We start from the raw sequence: 20,021 nt of genomic DNA on the forward strand, positions 1-20,021 counted from the left end.
AGGTGGCGTTGCCAGTGCTTCTGGGAGCTCCTGCCATGGGTGAGGGGCAGTGTGGGGCAAAGCACAAAGGGGCTTGTCTGCGAATGTAATGAAGGAGGGCACAGCTGACAGATGAGGGCAGGAGTCGATAGTGTGTAAACCACTGAGCAAAACCATTGCAAATGGTTCAGTGACACCCTGACACACAGCATGCACGAGGACAGACTAGACTAGGAGCAGAAATCTGACCTCTCTTTTGGCTTGGGGGTGACTTTCACTCTAGGGGTTTCCTAGGAACCAGCTTGATTGTGAGGCTTGAGCCAGCCGGCAAGGAGGAAATTCTTGCTACTGAGCCAGAGCCTGGCACAGAGCCAGCAGTGTAAAGGGCTCTTCAATGAGCTGAATTAACAAGAGTGTGTAGACAACAAATGCATGGTCAGACTCACCACTCCTGGCAGGAATTTTCCCCTGTGTACCCTGTGAGATTTCACTGGAACAGGCCTGGCTAGTGATTTAGGAACATAAAAGCATAAGAACAGCCATACTGGGTCAAAGCAAAGGTCCATCAAGTCCAGTATTGTGTTTTCCAACAGTGGCCAACGCCAGGAACTTCAGAGGGAATGAACAGAACAGGCAATCATAGAGTGATCCATCCCCTGTCGCCCATTCCCAGGTTCTGGCAAACAGAGGCTAGGGACACCATCCCTGCCCATCCTGGCTAATAGTCATTGATGGACCTATCCTCCATGAATGTATCTAGTTCTTTTTTGAATCCTTTTATAGTCTTGGCCTTCACAACATCCTCTGGCAAGGAGTTCCACGGGTTGACTGTGCGTTGTGTGAAGAAATACTTCCTTTTGTTTGTTTTAAACCTGCTGCCTATTAATTTCATTTGGTGATCCCTAGTTCATGTGTTCTGAGAAAAAGTAAATAACACTTCCTTATTTACTTTCTCCACACCAGCCATGATTTTATAGACCTCTATCATGTCCCCCGTTAGTCGTCTCTTTTCCAAGCTGAAAAGTCCCGGTTTTATTAATCTCTCCTCATATGGAAGGTGTTCCATGGCCCTAATTATTTTTGTTGCCCTTTTCTGGACCTTTTCCAATTCAAATATATCTCTTTTGAGAAAGGGCGACTACCTCTGTACGTAGTATTCAAGATGTGGGTGTATCGCGGATTTATATAGAGGCAACATGATATTTTCTGTCTTATTATTTATCCCTTTCTTAATGATTCCCAACATTCTGTTCGCTTTTTTGGCTGCCGCTGTACCTTGAGGGGATGTTTTCAGAGAGCTATCCACAGTGACTCCAAGATCTCTTTCTTGAGTGGGAACAGCTAATTTATACCCCATCATTTTATCTGTATAGCTGGGATTAGATAGGAACGTATAGCTAGGAAGTTACTCTAGTGTAGGGAGGACCTGCCATCCTCTCCCTGACAGCTAGCATCACCTGTTGTTGCATTCACCCGTGATCGTTCGGTAAGGGTTTGTTTCATCGCATGGTATATTCATATTTTGCTGGGCACATCCGGTAGCCTTGGAAATCAATTCCAGCTGAGCTGGGCTCAGCACGTCTGCAAGAGAATGCAAAGGAGGTTCAGCAACTTGGTGTGCTGGGACTGGTGCCCCAGAAATGGGGCGAGGGAGGCCACTTGTGCACTCTGTCAAATCACTTCCCCAGCTCACTGCTGCCCTCCCCAGGATGCAGCCTGCTCTGGTCACAGAGCCTCTGTCTGGCCTCACAGTAAAACAGAGCCTGAAGCAGCTGGGCATGTTCCCACAGACAGCACCTGCTGGCTTTCAAACCTCAGCTCTGCAGAACAGGGAGGGAGATGCCAGAGGGAAGGGAAGGACGGTGGTACCAGGGAAGAGTCCCCTTCCCATCCCATCCACAGCTGGACAGTGGTTATACTTGACCCAAATTCCAGAAGAAAGTGGGGGGGGGGTAGGAAGGTCAGTGTTCCCCTTTCACACCAAGAAGCTGAGTTCTTGAACTACAACCCCTCCCCTGCTGCTAGTCTGCCCAGGGGGGTTGTGTCTCCAGGGAGCTATCTGAGTGACGAATGGGGAGACGCTAGCTCTGATATGCACTAGGTGACCAGATGTCCCGATTTTATAGGGACAGTCCCGATTTTTGGGTCTTTTTCTTATATAGACTCCTATTACCCTCCACCCCGATTTTTCACACTTGCTGTCTGGTCACCCTAGCACTACCTGACAGAGAGAGCACATTCATAATGCTGTCATAGAATATCAGGGTTGGAAGGGACCTCAGGAGGTCATCTAGTCAAACCCCCTGCTCAAAGCAGGACCAACCCCAACTAAATCCCCAAAGCGCCCCCCTCAAGGATTGAACTCACAACCCTGGGTTTAGCAGGCCACTGCTCAAACCACTGAGCTATCCCTCCCCCATGTTTCATAGCCTGCCACTGCCTGGCAACAGACACTTGCATGTACCTTGCAGCCACTTATCTTACAGGTGTATCCAATTAAGGCCCAATCTTGCAGGACTGAAGTCAGTTGTAGAATAACTGAGCCCCAAGACACTGGGCAGAGAAAGGGCTCAAGGAGAGGAAGCCAAACTGACTTGCACCCCTGTACCTGTGACATTAAACTTCCCCTTCACAGTCCACTGCAACTTCTTCTTCAGCAGGTTCAGGGTGGTTTCCATGTAATCGGCAGCTCGGATCATGGCCCTGGTTCCCCCCACTGGCTGCATCCTATATTCCAGGATATCTGCAGGGGAGAAGGCTTCATTCCTCAGTTTCTCTTTTAAACTGAAAGAAAAAAAGTCCTACTGTAGCTCTGGAGCAGAAACAATCCTACAAGTTGCACGGGGCCCCTTCCGCCTTCTGTCCATCCCAGCTCCTTCCACAGTTACAGTAGTTACTATCCTGGCACATGTGTGTGCGGTGCGGGGCTAGCAAACATCTGTGTGCAGGCCAGAGCTGACCAGCAGGATGTATTGCAGCCTATATGATACAGTCGGGTTCTCCGGAATCTCAGCTTTCATTTATAAACCAGTTAAGTGTCTCTCAGTCATGGCTGCAGTGCAGACATCACTTTCCCAAAGTGACTTAAGTGTAGCCAAAGCAGCGATGCCTGCCTAAGTCTGCACAGAGCCTACACCATGGCTCCGAGAAGTGATCTCCCCTGTTCCTCTCACTGAGATGTCCACTTTAAATACCAGTGATGACACATCCATGCCAACAATAACTGTTTAATTGCTGACCATTTTAGTGGTTGGATGGGGAGCGTGGGAGTGAAGCCCACGGGGAAGAAATTGGGTGTGGCTGCAGGGAAGGCAATGCAGGGAAAGTACAGAAGAATCACAGACAGGATAGGGAGAGAAACGGGAAGGTGGATGGGGAAGGAAGAGAAGCAAAGGGCAGGAATAGCAGAGGCCTAAAGAAGAGCAGATTCTCTCAGTGCTTGATGGATATGACAAATAATACAGATAACAATACAAACTAATCATCGGGCCAGAGTCACAAGTGTAAGGCCAGAAGGGACCAGCGGATCATCTAGGCTGCCCCCTGCGCATCACAGCCACCCCCAGCCCCTGGGCCCTAACCCCAACAATGGCATGAGCAAGACTGACTCTACAGCCCAGTGGTTCAGGCTCCCCGCTAGGAGAGGGGGCAGCCAGGTTCCAGTCTGCCTGCTCCAGTCAGTATTGAATTATCCACACAAAGTGGAGCAGCTACAGCAGGAGAGACAGAGAGCCCTGCCCTAGAATCCCCTGACGGCTAGGGCACTCTCCTATGAGGCAGGAAACGCAGGTTAAGCCCTTTCTTAGGGGGCAGGAATTGACCCTCAGTTTCCTACATTCTGGGAAAGTGTCTAGCCACTGAGCTAAAGGGGACACCACAACCCCCTCTGCTGACCATTTTGTGTCAGTTTAGATGTGTGCAGAGTGCATCTACCAGACCAATCCCCCAAGGCAAGATAGGCAGGGGAATCCCTCCTTTGTGAATCCCACCGAGTGTTAGGTGCATGGCAGTGTGAGGAGGTGCTCAGCTGCCAAAATGTTGGTACCTTGTGGACTTTACTGGCAGAAATATCTATCTATGGGCTTTAGGCACCTACATGGCTACACAGAAGCTGAGCAGGGGGGTTGTGAATGCCACTGGCACCTAATGTTGGACTGAAGAACTTAAAGTGGCAGTTAGATGTGTATGTCCCCCTTGTGAATTCCACCCTTGGAGTCTGGTGTCTCTTTGCTCACACCACGCAGGCTGCTCTCATCCAAAATGGCCACCACTTCTCATGGTTCCCACTGAGAGTGACGCCAAATTGCCTCCAGGGAAGATCGTAGCTCCCCATGCTGTAAAGGAGTGGAGAGGAGCAGGTGAAAGGAGGTGGTGTCCAGCTTTGCTGTGGGACTCAGAAGAATAAGAGATGGCAGCCATTTTGAGAGGGCAGTTGTTCATAGAATTCTCTGAAGTCGAATATTTTTCTTCAGCTACTGCTGAAGGGAAAACTTTCAGTTATGAAGAATAATGGCAAAAAATTACCATTAATCCTAAACAAAAATTCTTCAACTGTAGCCTATGGATACAAATTCAGTAAAGTTAATGATATGGAAACTTTGAAGAGTCTTCACAATCCATTAATGAGATTAGATTGGAACAAAAAAACTTTATTTATTTATTTTTTATTAATTGTAATGCTGTTTAATTAATAGATTTTCTTGTATATGCTCAGAAAATTCATTTTATTCTCAAAGACTAAGTGCTGTCAGCTTGGGGAGGATATGCAGGATGGTTCATACAGAACAAAATGCTGAATCCCTGTGTTAAGTGCAATCTTCACACAACTGTGGAGTCACAAACAGTACCTCCATAATGAGAACTTCCTGGGCATGTGTCCAGTCCCCCTTACTCCACTGACTCATTTCAATCATTGGAATTGCGGCATGCAAATCAACTGTCAAGGGATTGTGATGGTTGGTTGAGTCACCTCTGATGTCACAAAAACGATCCACGCTGTTTGAACTGTCCTTGCCTGTATTTATGGAGGTACCGGTTGCAGCTCTATAGTTTAGGCTGAGTTCTGTTTTGCACTTAAAATAGGGGTTCAATCTCTTGGTTATAAATGAAGAATACAACGTATCCTCCCCAAATTTACACCATTCACTCTTTGAGCTCAGAATGAATTTTCTGAGAATTTACCGGTAATCCTGAGAATTAGTTTATGAGTTAACATGAATTAAAAACTGGATCCTTTAAGAAATTTACCATCTAAGTCAATCTTTTCTTTGTCACAAAATAAGTATTAGTGATTGTTGCATAAATTGTTATAGTTATACTGGGTCCAGATAAGATCAGGGCAACAGCTCAGCTAACTCTAAGTGCAACCAATGTGACATCAGAGGTAACTTAACTAATCCTCAACCTTCTTCTACAGCTCATTTGTGTGCAACAATTCTGTTGGTTGTAAATAAGACAGGTATGAAGGAGATTGGATATATCAAGAGTTCTCATTGGTAGATTACATGGCACAACTGCCACTCCTTTTAAAGGTCCCGTAGCCCCATAGTGGCTTGGTCATCAGTGCTTGAAAATTTCCCATTGGCTCCACTGCACACAGAGGCAGCACTGCCAGAGGAACTGAGGCAGGAGCACAGGGCAGAGCTATGGGGACTCAGGAACTGGTCTCTCCCAGCCTCCCTTCATGTAGCACCAGTCTCGCTAACACAGACCAACAAAGCCACTGCAAAGTAAGGGACAGATTCACCACTGTGCTTCGGCTGCTTTGTACTGCTCTTGTGAAGGGAAAAATAAAAGCCCCTTAACGTTTCCTTAAAAAATCCACATCCTCCAATCTGGAACCACAAACATTAAATGTCTTAATCATAATCCGGAATCTGTAATTGTATGGTTATTGCCTGGCCTCACTACTCGCCACTCCCAAAACCTCACCATGTCTGGATTTCTTTTTAGCATCATTTTAACTCTGAATCTCCCGGGTTTGGAATGTTGGATATAGACTCACGACCACCCTGAAATGTTCTTTCCCCTAAATTATGGTTACATATTCTCTATCTTAACTATATTTAAACAACCTGATTCGTTCAGATGTGCCGATTCCCAACATTTTCAATGTGTGTTAATGATGTGGAAAGTTTGCAGGGTTGAATAAGCTGTTTGGAAGCTAGATGTGGCCCAGGAATACCTGGGACTCCAAAAAAGTGATTTATTGACATTTAGCTGAAAACCCTCCGAAGATTCACTCTTTGCTCCCAGATTAAGCGTTGTAAATTGGGGGAGATGAAAAACTGAACCCAACCTTGACTGTGGAGTAGCTGCCGGCAGTTCCATAGCAATTCTGTCAGAGCACAGGTAACCATGAGGCTCACAGGCAGGACTTGCATACACAAGAGGCCCATGGGGACGGACTGTCTCTGTCCCTCCATCTCTTTTACTGTCATTTTCCACTAAGGACTGTTAAATGCCACCTTAGTGACACCCCTTCTGTAGCCCTGCTAGAGAATGTCACCAATCGCAGATTAGGGCTCAGGCATTGTTCTACTTGCAAGAGAGCCTTGGACTAGGGTCAGATATTGGACTGCAGCTTATTACATACGGAGAATTACCCTGGGACAGATTTTGACACCTGTGCTCAGGATGAGTCAGACCTTACGCTGCAAATAGTGACACTGAAATCAATGAAGCTACCTACTCATGGAGCAGGGTGCTAGTCACCACGCAGAAGGGTATGAGAGGCTGACCCCCGGTTAACAGGGAACTCACCGGTTCCGGGTGTACTTATATGCTGCATCCACCAGCCGCTTGGCTTCATCAACACTGCTCAGAAGGGACGGCGCCGACAGCATCCCCGAGATATCTAGTCCAAAGAGAAGAAGAAGCAGGACATGAGGACAACTCCTTCCCACAAGTTCACTGCACAAATCAGGATTTGCTGTATATACTGGAGCAAGTCTCTGCCCATCACAAGTTGAATCTGCCCTGAGGCTCACTATCTGGCCTCTGTCCCTCTCTCCTCATATCATATACCCACTGTTACAGCTATTCAATAGCCACAGAGCTTGGACATTCATAGACTAGGTTTCCTTTGTACTATTAGCTCTCCCACATAGTACATAGTGCGTCAAATTTCATGAGCTTACAGTTCTCTATGCAGTTCTCTGTGCAGCACAAGACGGTATAATTTTGGGTTTACCCTCCAGAGGGGGGGTGCCTGAGAAGCTGGTCAGTACCCTGGCTGTATAGCCTTTCCGTGCAGGGGCTGGTCAGAAAGCCTGTGTGCATGTTACACCAGCTGGGCGTGTCCCTACCTGTGTGTGTGCTGGGTGTGTCCCCGGGCGTGTCCCTACCTGTGTGTGTGCTGGGTGTGTCCCCGGGTGTGTCCCTAGCTGTGTGTGTGCTGATCGAAAGAGCAAGCTTGGAGAGCTCAGTAGCTTGTCACAGCAGCACAGTGTGAGAGGGAGCCCAGGCGGGTGGGTCTGGGAGACTCCGTGGTACCCCAGTTCCAGATGGCACCCCAGGGGGAACCCGGGACATTATTGTACAAAGCTATTTAGCTAGATCTATTCAAAATTCTCCTCTCTGCCAATTATTGGCTATGTCTGAGCTGAGATCATTTAAGAAAAAAGGTCTAAGAATAAGAACATAAGAATGGCCATACTGGGTCAGACCAAAGGTCCATCCAGCCCAGTATCCTGTCTGCCGACAGTGACCAATGCCAGGTGCCCAGAGGGAGTGAACCTAACAAGTAATGATCAAGTGATCTCTCTCCTGCCGTCCATCTCCACCCTGTGACAGACAGAGGCTAGGGACACCATTCCTTACCCATCCTGGCTAATAGCCATTAATGGACTTAACCTCCATGAATTTATCCAGTTCTCTTTTAAACCCTGTTATAGTCCTAGCCTTCACAACCTCCTCAGGCAAGGAGTTTCACAAGTTGACTTTGCGCTGTGTGAAGAAGAACGTCTTTTTATGTGTTTTAAACCTGCTGCCCATTAATTTCATTTGGTGGCCCCTAGTTCTTATAACTTTTCCTTATTCACTTTCTCCACATCACTCACGATTTTATATACCTCTATCATATCCCCCTTAGTCTCCTCTTTTCCACGTTGAAAAGTCCTAGCCTCTTTAATCTCTCCTCATATGGGACCCGTTCCAAACCCCTAATCATTTTAGTTGCCCTTCTCTGAACCTTTTCTAATGCCAGTATATATTTTTTGAGATGAGGAGACCACATCTGTACGCAGTATTCAAGATGTGGGCGTACCATGGATTTATATAAGGGCAATAAGATATTCTCCATCTTATTCTCTATACCCTTTTTAATGATTCCTAACATCCTGTTTGCTTTTTTGACTGCCACTGCACACTGCGTGGACGTCTTCAGAGAACTATCCACGATGACTCCAAGATCTTTTTCCTCATTTGTTGTAGCTAAATTAGCCCCCATCATATTGTATGTATAGTTGGGATTATTTTTCCCAATGTGCATTACTTTACATTTATCCACATTAAATTTCATTTGCCATTTTGTTGCCCAATCACTTAGTTTTGTGAGATCTTTTTGAAGTTCTTCACAGTCTGCTTTGGTCTTAACTATCTTGAGCAGTTTAGTATCATCTGCAAACTTTGCCACCTCACTTTTTACCCCTTTCTCCAGATCATTTATGAATAAGTTGAATAGGATTTGTCCTAGGACTGACCCTTGGGGAACACCACTAGTTACTCCTCTCTATTCTGAAAATTTACCATTTATTCCTACCCTTTGTTCCCTGTCTTTTAACCAGTTCTCAATCCATGACGGGATCTTCCCTCTTATCCCATGACAACTTAATTTATGTAAGAGCCTTTGGTGAGGGACCTGGATCCCCCTTGTCCACATGTTTGTTGACCCCTTCAAAGAACTCTAATAGATTAGTAAGACATGATTTCCCTTTACAGAAACCATGTTGACTTTTGCCCAACAATTTATGTTCTTCTATGTGTCTGACAATTTTATTCTTTACAATTGTTTCAACTAATTTGCCCGGTACTGACATTAGCCTTACCAGTCTGTAATTGCCGGGATCACCTCTAGAGCCCTTTTTAAATATTGGTGTTACATTAGCTATCTTCCAGTCACTGGGTACAGAAGCTGATTTAAAGGACAGGTTACAAACTATAGTTAATAGTTCCGCAACTTCACATTTGAGTTCTTTCAGAACTCTTGGGTGAATGCTATCTGGTCCCGGTGACTTGTTACTGTTAAGTTTATCAATTAATTCCAAAACCTCCTCTAGTGACACTTCAATCTGTGACAATTCCTCAGATTTGTCACCTACAAAAGCCGGCTCAGGTTTGGGAATCTCCCTAACATCCTCAGCCGTGAAGACTGAAGCAAAGAATTCATTTAGTTTCTCCGCAATGACTTTATCGTCTTTAAGCGCTCCTTTTGTATCTCGATCGTCCAGGGGCCCCAGTGGTTGTTTAGCAGGCTTCCTGCTTCTGATGTACTTAAAAAACATTTTGTTATTACCTTTGGAGTTTTTGGCTAGCCGTTCTTCAAACTCCTCTTTGGCTTTTCTTATTACATTCTTGCACTTAATTTGGCAGTGTTTATGCTCCTTTCTATTTACCTCACTAGGATTTGACTTCCACTTTTTAAAAGATGCCTTTTTATCTCTCACTGCTTTTTTTACATGGTTGTTAAGCCACGGTGGCTCTTTTTTAGTTCTTTTACTGTGTTTCTTAATTTGGGGGATACATTGAAGTTGGGCCTCTATTATGGTGTCTTTGAAAAGTGTCCATGCAGCTTGCAAGGATTTCACTCTAGTCACTGTACCTTTTAATTTCTGTTTAACTAATCTCCTCATTTTTGCATAGTTCCCCTTTCTGAAATTAAATGCCACAGTGTTGGGCTGTTGAGATGTTCTTCCCACCACAGGAATGTTAAATGTTATTATATTATGGTCACTATTTCCAAGCGGTCACTAGATCCTGCGCTCCACTCAGGACTAAATCGAAATTGCCTTTCCCCTTGTGGGTTCCCGTACCAGCTGCTCCAAGAAGCAGTCATTTAAAGTATCAAGAAATTTTGTCTCTGCATTTTGTCCTGAGGTGACATGTTCCCAGACAATATGGGGATAATTGAAATCCCCCACTATTATCGAGTTCTTTATTTTGATAGCCTCGCTAATCTCCCTTAGCATTTCATCGTAACACGAGGCACTCTAGTTCACCCATCTTATTATTTAGACTTCTAGCATTTGTGTACAAGCACTTTAAAAACTTGTCACTGTTTATTTGTCTGCCCTTTTCTGATGTGAATGTGAATTTTTATGTGAATGTTTCTTGTCTGATCTAGCCCCTACTTTATCCTCTTCCATCCTTTCCTCCTGACTAAAACCTGGAGAATCTCTATCAATAGACTCTCCTCTAAGAGAAGTCTCTGTCCGATCCACGTGCTCCTCTGCGGCAATTGGCTTTCCCCCATCTCTTAATTTAAAAACTGCTCTGCAACCTTTTTAATGTTTAGTGCCAGCAGTCTGGTTCCACTTTGGTTTAGGTGGAGCCCATCTCTCCTGTATAGGCTCCCCCCATCCCAAAAGTTTCCCCAGTTCCTAATGAATGTAAACCCGTCCTCTCTACACCATCGTCTCATCCACGCATTGAGACTCTGAAGCTCTGCCTGCCTACCTGGCCCTGCGCGTGGAACTGGGAGCATTTCTGAGAATGCCACCATAGAGGTCCTGGATTTCAGTCTCTCCCCAGCAGCCTAAATTTGGCCTCCAGGACATCTCTCCTACCCTTCCCTATGTCATTGGTACCTACATGTACCACGACCACCGGCTCCTCCCCAGCACTACACATAAGTTTATCTAGATGCCTCGAGAGATCCGTAACCTTCGCACCAGGCAGGCAAGTCACCATATGGGTCTCCCGGTCATCACAGACCCAGCTATCTATGTTTCTAATGATCGAATCTCCCATTACTAACACCTGCCTTTTCCTAGCAACTGGAGTTCCCTCCCCCGGAGAGGCAACCTCAGTGCGAGAGGTAACCCCAGCACCGTCTGGAAGGAGGGTCCCAACTATGGGAAGGTTTCCCTCTGCTCCCGTTGACTGCTCTGCTTCCCTGGGCCTTTCATCCTCCTCAACAGCGCAGGGGCTGTCTGACCGGAGGTGGGACAATTCTACAGTGTCCCGGAAAGCCTCATCAACATACCTCTCTGCCTCCCTTAGCTCCTCCAGTTCCGCTACCCTGGCCTCCAAAGCCTGTACGTGGTCTCTGAGGGCCAGGAGCTCCTTGCAACGAATGCACACATACGCCACCCGCCCACAGGGCAGGTAATCATACATGCTGCATTCAGCGCAATAAACTGATACGGGGTGCTAAATTTCTTAAAGAACCCATTTAAAATTAATTTTAATTTATAAACTAATTAGTAGATTTATATGTAAAGTCTCAGAAAATTCATTCCAAATTCAAAGAGTAAGTGCTATACATTTGGAAGAACAGGCTGCATTTGTCCCTCTAAGGACAGTGGGCCCAGCTATCTTGTGTCCCCAGCTGGACCTGATTAGGAATGTGGGGGGGCATCTGGGGCGAGTGAAATTTGGGTTAGAGAGAATAGCAAAACCGTGGGGGTTGGAGAAGGACAGAGGCCAGGGGAGACTTGCCTGCTGCCCTCCCCAAGCCAAGAAAGCCAAAGAGCTGAAGAAGGCTGAGGGCCAGGGGAGCAGCAAGGGGGTTGCCTTGTCCAATCTGAGAGAGCGCTGAACCATCTCCTGGGGGAGAAAGGACTCAGGGTAGGAAGAGCAGGGAATTCCTGCTGGACAGAGCAGGGAAGGACTCCAGCTAGAAGGGGCTAGGGGGCTCCTGGATAAAAAGCAGACTAGGACTTAAGAAGAGGCCTGGGACTGGTGGAAGGTCTTGGATGCGGTGTTGATGGGCTGGTTGAATTATTGATATTAATAAACCAGCCCAAGCAGAGGTATTATTGCCCACAAGAAAGCTGCTAGTGAAGTTCTTGAGCACCCTGAGGAGGAAAAGCTGAGACAGGGCCCCTGCAAATATCATTCCTGTCACAAGGGAGCAATTAGGGATAAAGAGACTCTGTCTGAAGCCTTGTGGCTCTGCGGCTAAGATTGAGTTGAGTTCTGCGCTTAAACGAAGTGTCCAAATCCCTGCTTTAAGAGCAAAACTCAGATGACTCTGAACTGCGCAGCCACAACTGCTGCCTCCATAATGAAATGCAAAAAAATGAGTGCTAAAGTAATGCTGGCGTCCTCACCCCCATTCCCGTTCTGTAGCTAAGGTTGCGTTTTGCACTTAAAGCAGGGAGCTTCAGTCTCTGTTCAGTATGCAGCATATCCTCCCTGACATTATAGCATTCGCTCTCTGAGTACTGAACGAATCTAAATCAAACCAGCACCCTCTCCTTTCACCAGGGCTGAACAGCAACAGGACGCTAGCTGTCAGAAACTCGCCAGCCTGTAGAGTGCCCAGGGCAGGAGAGGGGAAGGGCACTTGGGGCTGAGAGATTCTGAAAAGGCAAATGATCAGCTACTAGACAGGCGCTCTGGTTTGTTTTCCTGAGCAAGCTGTTTATTTCTTTTGTGCTTCAGCTGATCGCTAGGGAAGATTTCTGTGCAGATGACACGTTTAATTCCTGATTCCGTTGTAATTTTGCACTTTTTCCTTCTCAAAATATAAACCACTTTTTAAAAAAAAAATCTTTTTCAAACGGATTAAAGAAAGCGGGGGGGGGGGCGCGGCAGGAGAAGGGGGCAATACCGTTCAAGGAAGGTCGAGATCCCTGGCACAGGCTCAGCGTTACCAGGAATCCGAAGAGGGTGATCACTGGCTTCATCCCTGGAAAGATACACAAATACACCTGGATTAGGAACCATGAAGGGTGTAAAGGAGTCACAGATTTCACCCACCCATCAGAAGAGCTCAACTCCCACAGCTCTGACTGCCCCTCTCCTCGGTAAGGTTCAACTCCAGGCCAAAATCTCCTCCCTTTGGATACAGATGGACTCAGCTCCCAAGAAGTGAGGGGTCCCAGCCCAGGGCTCAGCAGCTCTCATTGGCCAGGAACCGTGACCAATGGGAGATGCGGGGGCAGTGCCTGCAGACAGAGCAGCGTGCAGAACTACCTGGCCATGCCTCCGCATAGGAGCCAGAGAGGGAACATGCCGTTGCTTCCAGGAGCTGCTTGAGGTAAGCACCGCCTGGAGCCTGCACCCCTGAGCCTCCCCCCACACCCCAACCCCCTGCCCCAGCCCTGATCCCCCCTCCTGCCCTCCCAACTGCTCCGTCCCAGCCCGGAGCACCCTGCTGCACCCTAAATCCTTCATCCCAAGCCCCAAACCAGAGCCCTCACCCCCCGCACCCCAACCCCCTGCCCGAGCCTGGTGAAAATGAGCGAGTGAGTGAGGGTGGGAAGAGGGAGCAACAGAGGGAGGGGGGATGGAGTGAGCAGGGGCGGTGCCTCAGTCAAGGGGCAGGACCTTGGAGGAGGGGAGGGGCAGGGGGCAGGGCAAGGGTGTTCATTTTTTGCGAGTAGAAAGTTGGCAACTCTAGGCAGCAGCCCCAGCCTCCGCCCCCTCACCCGTCTGTGCCCCGCCTCCCCCCGAGACACGGCCCCACTCCTGGGCCTGGCTGGGGGGGGGCACGGACAGGGGAAGGGGGGACACCATCATCAAAAGTTTGGGGACCCACACTACATTAGCCCTTTTGACCATGTTGCACTGGGAGCTCATGCTCAGCTGATTCTCCTCCATTGTTCCATGTGGACCCACCTGACCAACGTTTGTGAGTGATGTCGTCCCCCAGGGAGCCCAACTCGGAGAATGCAATGGGGGCCCAAACTACAACTCCCATAAGGCAATGCACTAGCAAAATGCAATTTACTGGGGTTTTTAACGGATTTGAAACAAAATGTTTCAGGTCAAGTCAATAAAGTGACATGTTCTGATTTGGGTTAAACTGACCCAGAATGAAATATTGCAATCTGATTTTCCCAATGGAAAATTGGAAATTTTTGGCAAAATTGAAAATTTCCCAAGGAAAATTTCAATTTTTGTAGAATCTGTATTTTCTGTTAGCATAATTTTCTGTCTGCATAATTCCCAGCCAGCGCTATTAATTGCATTAAGCACTTTAGGGTGTGCACAGCTGCTGAGCTGGGGACAGCAGGATTTTAACAGTGGGACTAATTCACAAATTTTGCTAGAGCAGTGTAACACAGACGCTGGAATTCACAGAACCCACAGGAGTCCCGGGAGCTGCTGTTCTGGTACCACTCACCGGGGACTGGTCAAAATTACAGGAGCCAGTTCCAGTCAGGAACATGCAGTGGTGTTCACCCCACCTCAGAGGGGCTGCTGGCTACTAGCTAGTGCCAGACTACCCTGGTTCTGGGAATCAAAGTCACTGAGCACCCCTTTGTGCCTCCCAGATTGTGGAGGTGGCCGGGGACCAGAGAGATCCCCAGTGGTTGCTCAAATTTATGCTGTGCTGCAACTGCTCCCTATGGAGCCATCCAGCAGCGGAGACTATCTGGAGCAATGTGCTCTGGCCACACCTCCACCTTCCCTCAGATCACCCCCCCCCAGCAGGCCCCTGGGCCTGGGGCTGAGCCAAGAGAGGTGTAGGGCCATGCTGCCCCCCAACCCCCGGCACCAAGCTATGCCCTGGCTTTGCATTTCCTGTAGGCCTGCAGAGCCAGTGTCCAGGGCTCTCTGTGGAGGCCAAGTCAGGTCAGTGATGGCTCCAAACACAAGCAATGTACCAGCTATGGTTGAAAGCTGTGTGTGGCACGGGGCTGCCAACTTTCATGATATCTGTTGCTTTTCCTAGCCCCCAGCTCCTGAGTCATGTGATTATCTGAGAATCTCAGCTGTCCTATGAGGTAGAAAAAGTGTAAATTTCTACACTAATTGTTGTAGAGAAAAGCTTGAAAACATGACAGGAGTGCAGAATAAAGCTCCGGAAACAGAAGCCAAAGGCGTATTATTATTTTAAGCCAATCTCATGATTTCTGAAGCCTGACGCATGAATCCTGAATGTTCTGGATTGGCAGCACTGGTGATAACTGGAGCAGGGGGGAAGTTTTTGATTAAACAAACTGTTTGCAAAACAGCTTCAAGTTTGACAAAACACCTGGCTAAAAAAAAAAAAAAAAAAAAAGTCTTGAAAGTGTCAGAATGGAAAGTTTGTTTTTTTTAGTTAAAATGACTTTTCATTTTAAAATTTTAGTAACCTTACACTCAAAAAAGGTTTTTTTTTAAAAAAGGAAAGAGTCCAAATCAAGACAAAATGTTTCCAAATTATAAAAATAAAATGTCTCTGACAAAAACCCAATTTTTTTTTCTAATTTTTGGTTTTTGAAAATGTTCAAGCTTTTGATTTTTGTCCCAGATCCAGGCCAGGAAAAAATGTCAAAATGTTGAACATGCTCCTTTCCCGCCCAGCCCTCGCCACGGCGTTTAATTCTCCCGCAGTGGCTGCTCCAGACTGGTGAGACTATTCCAGCACACCCAGCGGACAGGCCCTGGGTTGGGGGGACAGGGCTTGGCAGCCTCACAAGCACAACAATGGATGAAAGGAAAACACAACCAAGCAACTCAGATCTCTGGCTGCTTCCCTTTGCCCCGAGCCCAGCAATGAAACAGCAGCTCTCTGGTACAGTGCCTGGCTCAGCTGACCACACTGCGGCCCAGGCAGGCAGGTGTTACTACCACACCGCAGAGACAGAACCCAGCACTAGCACAGGGCACGTGCAGCAGAGGCTGCCACATAGACAGTGCGAAGAACAAGTAGCAGGGACTTACCCGAGCTTTCCACAAGCAGCTCCCTGCACACCACAACCGCGCTATTTTAGCAGCAGTTCTGCTCAAGCACATACAAGCATTAAACCTGCAGCGTCTCACCTGCCATCTTCTGTTCCTCTTCCCATGGCAGCCGGGACATCTGCACTTTTATCTCCAGGCAGGGGCAGCTCCTGCTGGGCGGGACTGGCCAGGCTGGGAAACGCCCCGCTGGCATGAATTGGGCAGGGCCAAGAAAAAGCTCTGCCCACTTCTTGCCACCTCCCAACTCCTCATGCTGAAAGCACCAAGGCTAAGGGGCCGTGTCACTGGTGCGCCCTGGCTGGTGTGTGCAACCAGAGCATGCCAGTGAGTCTGAAGGTGCAGCTCCACCCCTCAGCCCTATGCCCGGCTGCAGGGGGCCTAGCGCTAAAGCAGTGATTCTGTCGGTTTTCTCAGGGTGAGCCTGGACTGACTCTTAGGGTGGTTTTAATGGCAGAGTTGAGCGGCTGGGACGACCCCAGGGGCTGTCTGGCATTTGCTTCCCCATTAGTTCTGTTAATCCCTCACTGCTGTTCCTGACTCTTTATGCTGAAGCTGTGTGTCGTCCCCCCACCCCCCCGTCCCTGGGGAGTCTGTGCCATTAGCTCTAAGTGCCTTTCCTCCTATGCTGGACCTAGCCCAGTCCTTCCTCCGCTCCACGCTCTTGGTTCTTGTCTTCCTACTAATAGAACGTATTATTCCTGCACTAGCCGAAACCAGTCTTCATCTTCTCACAGGAGGCGTTAGACCAGGTGCTTTAGCAAAATCCACAGTCAAATCAGCTCATGGCAAGATAGAGCCTGAATGTCCCTGTATGTGTTACCGCAGCTGACTTGCACAACCATGGCCGTTCTTACGCAAACCAGCTGAGCCGGCAGATGGCTCAACCTATCTATGCATTTACTTTGCAGTCTCATATCCTTGCCCTCTGTATGATGATCAGTCTTTAGAAGATGCCACTGGCCTATGCTGATATATGTGTTACGCAATGAAGAACTACTTCTTTCATATGAAGAACAGAGTCCTTGTGGCACCTTAGAGACTAACAAATTTATTTGAGCATAAGCTTTCGTGGGCTCAAATAAATCGATGAGTCTCTAAGGTGCCACAAGTACTCCTGTTCTTTTTGCGGATACAGACTAACACGGCTGCTACTCTGAATTCTTTCATATGGCATTTGAAAAGCAATGGGCTGGAATTGTAACTGAATCTTGAGATTCAAAAGCCAATCGAATGCTGCTGGAGTAGCCAGGTGGATTCCCCCTTGTGCCACCACTGTAAGCGTGAATGTGACAGTTGAAGAACTTATTAAACCCCACTAAAAACCAGTGCCTGCTCTCATGAGAACTGGATCTTCTGGGGCAGATTTCATCTCTTGAAAGCTCCTGTTCATGCCCATGTGGACTTCTCCCAGGAGCTGCCCACAGAACAACACTCTGCAGGAGCAGGCATCTGAGATTCCCTTTGGGTTTTGGGGCACCTGTCTGCCAAACATCACCTTGAGCCCCAGAGCCCTCACTGCTGCCATTTCCACCAAAATGGAATCAGGACTGATCCAGGCTGAGGTGACACCAGGAAACGTGGCAACTCTCCCAGAGCAGTGACTTCTTGCCTAGCCCCTGGGGGGTTCCCTGGTCTCATGAGCTGAAGGGATGTTCATGGGAACGTCAGGCTTTAAACTTTCTAGACACCCCAACAATACAGACAGCAATGCAGCTGGAAAAAAACGGAATGGGGTTTCTATTTGGGGTCTGCGTGTGTCCCTTAGTGAAGGCGGTTACCCATGCTGAGATATCCCCAGGCTAGGAGGAGGAGGAGAACACCACTGGACTGGCCTGCACCTCTTCACCATCATGGTTTGGGTGCCAGACCATTTAGATGAGCAATACTTTGAATATGGCACTAAAATACAGACCATGTCCAGCATGGCAAGGGTCCTGTACCTGCTCTTTACTAACAAACACTGCACAACAACCATCTGTAACCCACTGGCCAGTGTGTGCTGATCCATAGACAGCTAACTCTCAGCTAGGACAGATTTCTCCTATTGCTTCTCCAGCACCCAGCGTGTGCAATGGACTCTTTAGACATTCTCCCTGCCTCAAGGAGCTGACAGTCTGCACCAGCTCCAGACAGACACAGAGCCACCAAGTTTTGTGCAGGACCATGCCGGACATTTGATGCAATTTTTTCAATCTAATTTGTATATTTCCAAATAATTTGCATAAAACAATAAACTTCAGCTTAAAACGACATGGGGATTTAGTGCTGGTGAATCAAGGCTACTTGTTACTTACAGGGCAGCAGCAGAGCATGTTTCCCCCACACACTGACATGTCACCCTGCTTCCCCTTAATTCCTCTAGGGGGTCCCACAGGTCGTTTGGCCTCTCAGCTGAGGCTGCTAGACATGGTCCAGCAGGCAGTGAGTTTGTGTGTTTTACACAGCAAGGAATAAGCCCCGAGTCCGAGTCGACTGGCATGGGCCAGCCATGGGTTTCTCTTTGTTGTTTAGACATACCTTCAGTGACCTATTAGCCCAGCCCATTCACTGCCTGGGGGGGCCTCAGGTCAGCAACCCGAACATAAGAACAGCCACACTGGGTGTCACAATGTCTGGCGTGGCTCACAACTGTGAGTGCCTAACTTGGGGCAGGGCAGACACCCCAAGCCGGTGGTATGTTCTATAATTAGATTTCACCAAACCAGTAACAAATGTGAACTCCTGGCTCACTAGAACAGTCTGATGATGGAGTCACAGACTGTCCCTTTAGACTCTCCAGTCTATCTTGCCAACCAGACAAACCAGATGTAGTGAAAAATGGTCACTTACACCAAAAATTACACCATATTCAGGTTGCTTCCAGTTGCATGAGACCAATCATCTACCCCAGGTTACTCTAGATCCTACACCAAAGACAATGCCTGGAGCCAATCTTGTAATAAAGGTTTATTAACTAGGAAAAAGGAATATATGAGAGTTATTTACTGGTTCAAGCAAGCAAATGTATACACACCAATGAGATACGTCTAAATCCTAAGAGTGACACAGTTGTAGTGATTTGTCTATTCAAAGTGTCTTTCAGGAGGCTGGGGATCTCTGGCTTCAGTTTAGAGTCTCTGGCCCTTCAGAGTTCAAACAGCCAAAAAGATGCAGTTTCTCTTGTCAGGGATTTTTATCCTTTCCCCCAGCGTTCAAGATGATGGGATGAGTTCATGTGCACGTCTCCTTCATGGGTGGAGGGGGAGCAATGTCCTCTGATGTTCCACCATGGTTAGTTCGGTGTCTTTGGCTGGACAGGTTATAACACCTCCTGTGGCAATCTAGTATTTCACGCTTGGTCATGTTTCTCTCCCGACTGTGGGGGTTTACAGTTACAAAGCAAACACTTCAATATTACCTAATAACATGGGATATAGACATTACAAGTGAGATTAATGCAGGCAGCAACACAGGCAAGCATTTCATAAGTCTAAACACTAAATACATTCTTATACGATTAATATCTATTTTGAGCAAAACTGACATCCAGGTGACTTGGTCTGGTCTCCAGCTGCGAGGTTGTCAGTTCTTAGCAACCTGGGCAAGGGCTGGCATTTGGCCTGCCAGTGTCACACTGGGTCAGACCAGGTCCATCTACCCCAGTCTCCTGTCTTCAGACAGCGGCTGGTGCCAGACATTTCAGAGGGAAGGATCAGAAAAGGGCAATTATCGAGTGATCCATCTCCTGTCATCCATTCCCAGCATCTGGCAGTGTGGAGTGTTTGGACGGGGCATGGATACAACAAATGGGAGTGGTGTTGTATTAATTTAGATGGAATATATGGGCCAAAAATGTCAAAAGTGTTCACTGACCAACATTAAACATGGTTTTGGGGTTTGCTATACAGAGAACTCGGCCTGCTCCATCCCATTGCAAACACACATTTAATTAAAGAGACAGAAAAGAAGAAAAAACAGTTAAAGCATCTGAAATGTAAAATATTAAGCAAGATTTTCATTTTCACAACATCCCTTGTTCCCTTTTGCTTTATCTGGCGGGAGTTTTTAGAAGGGACCCCTCCACACAAACTCTTAGATGGTATTAAAAATGGCAGTCACTGTGCTTTGGGGGATAGAGAAGAGTCAGTTGAAATAGATGGAGCTGGTGTTGCTGCTGCTGTTGTTAAAGTCCGATCCCGTTTCCTAGAAGACAAAACAAGGAA

The 20,021-nt window shown here is 47.5% G+C and overlaps 1 protein-coding gene across 1 annotated transcript in view; it reads right to left on the reverse strand.

The window, feature by feature from the left end:
- Nucleotides 1–16,012, reverse strand: part of MPO (myeloperoxidase) — a 54,478-nt gene extending 38,466 nt beyond the window's left edge. The window contains exons 1-5 of the mRNA XM_065418198.1: nt 15,898–16,012; nt 12,755–12,832; nt 6,742–6,835; nt 2,588–2,763; nt 1,437–1,560 (exon numbers count right to left, since the gene is read on the reverse strand). Coding sequence (XP_065274270.1) covers nt 1,437–1,560; nt 2,588–2,763; nt 6,742–6,835; nt 12,755–12,832; nt 15,898–16,012 — 587 coding nt within the window. The remainder of the gene's footprint in view (nt 1–1,436; nt 1,561–2,587; nt 2,764–6,741; nt 6,836–12,754; nt 12,833–15,897) is intronic.
- Between the last annotated feature and the right edge of the window lie 4,009 nt (nt 16,013–20,021).

This window comes from Emys orbicularis, chromosome 17 (assembly GCF_028017835.1).
Source record: "Emys orbicularis isolate rEmyOrb1 chromosome 17, rEmyOrb1.hap1, whole genome shotgun sequence".
NCBI classification, from domain to species: Eukaryota; Metazoa; Chordata; order Testudines; family Emydidae; genus Emys; species Emys orbicularis.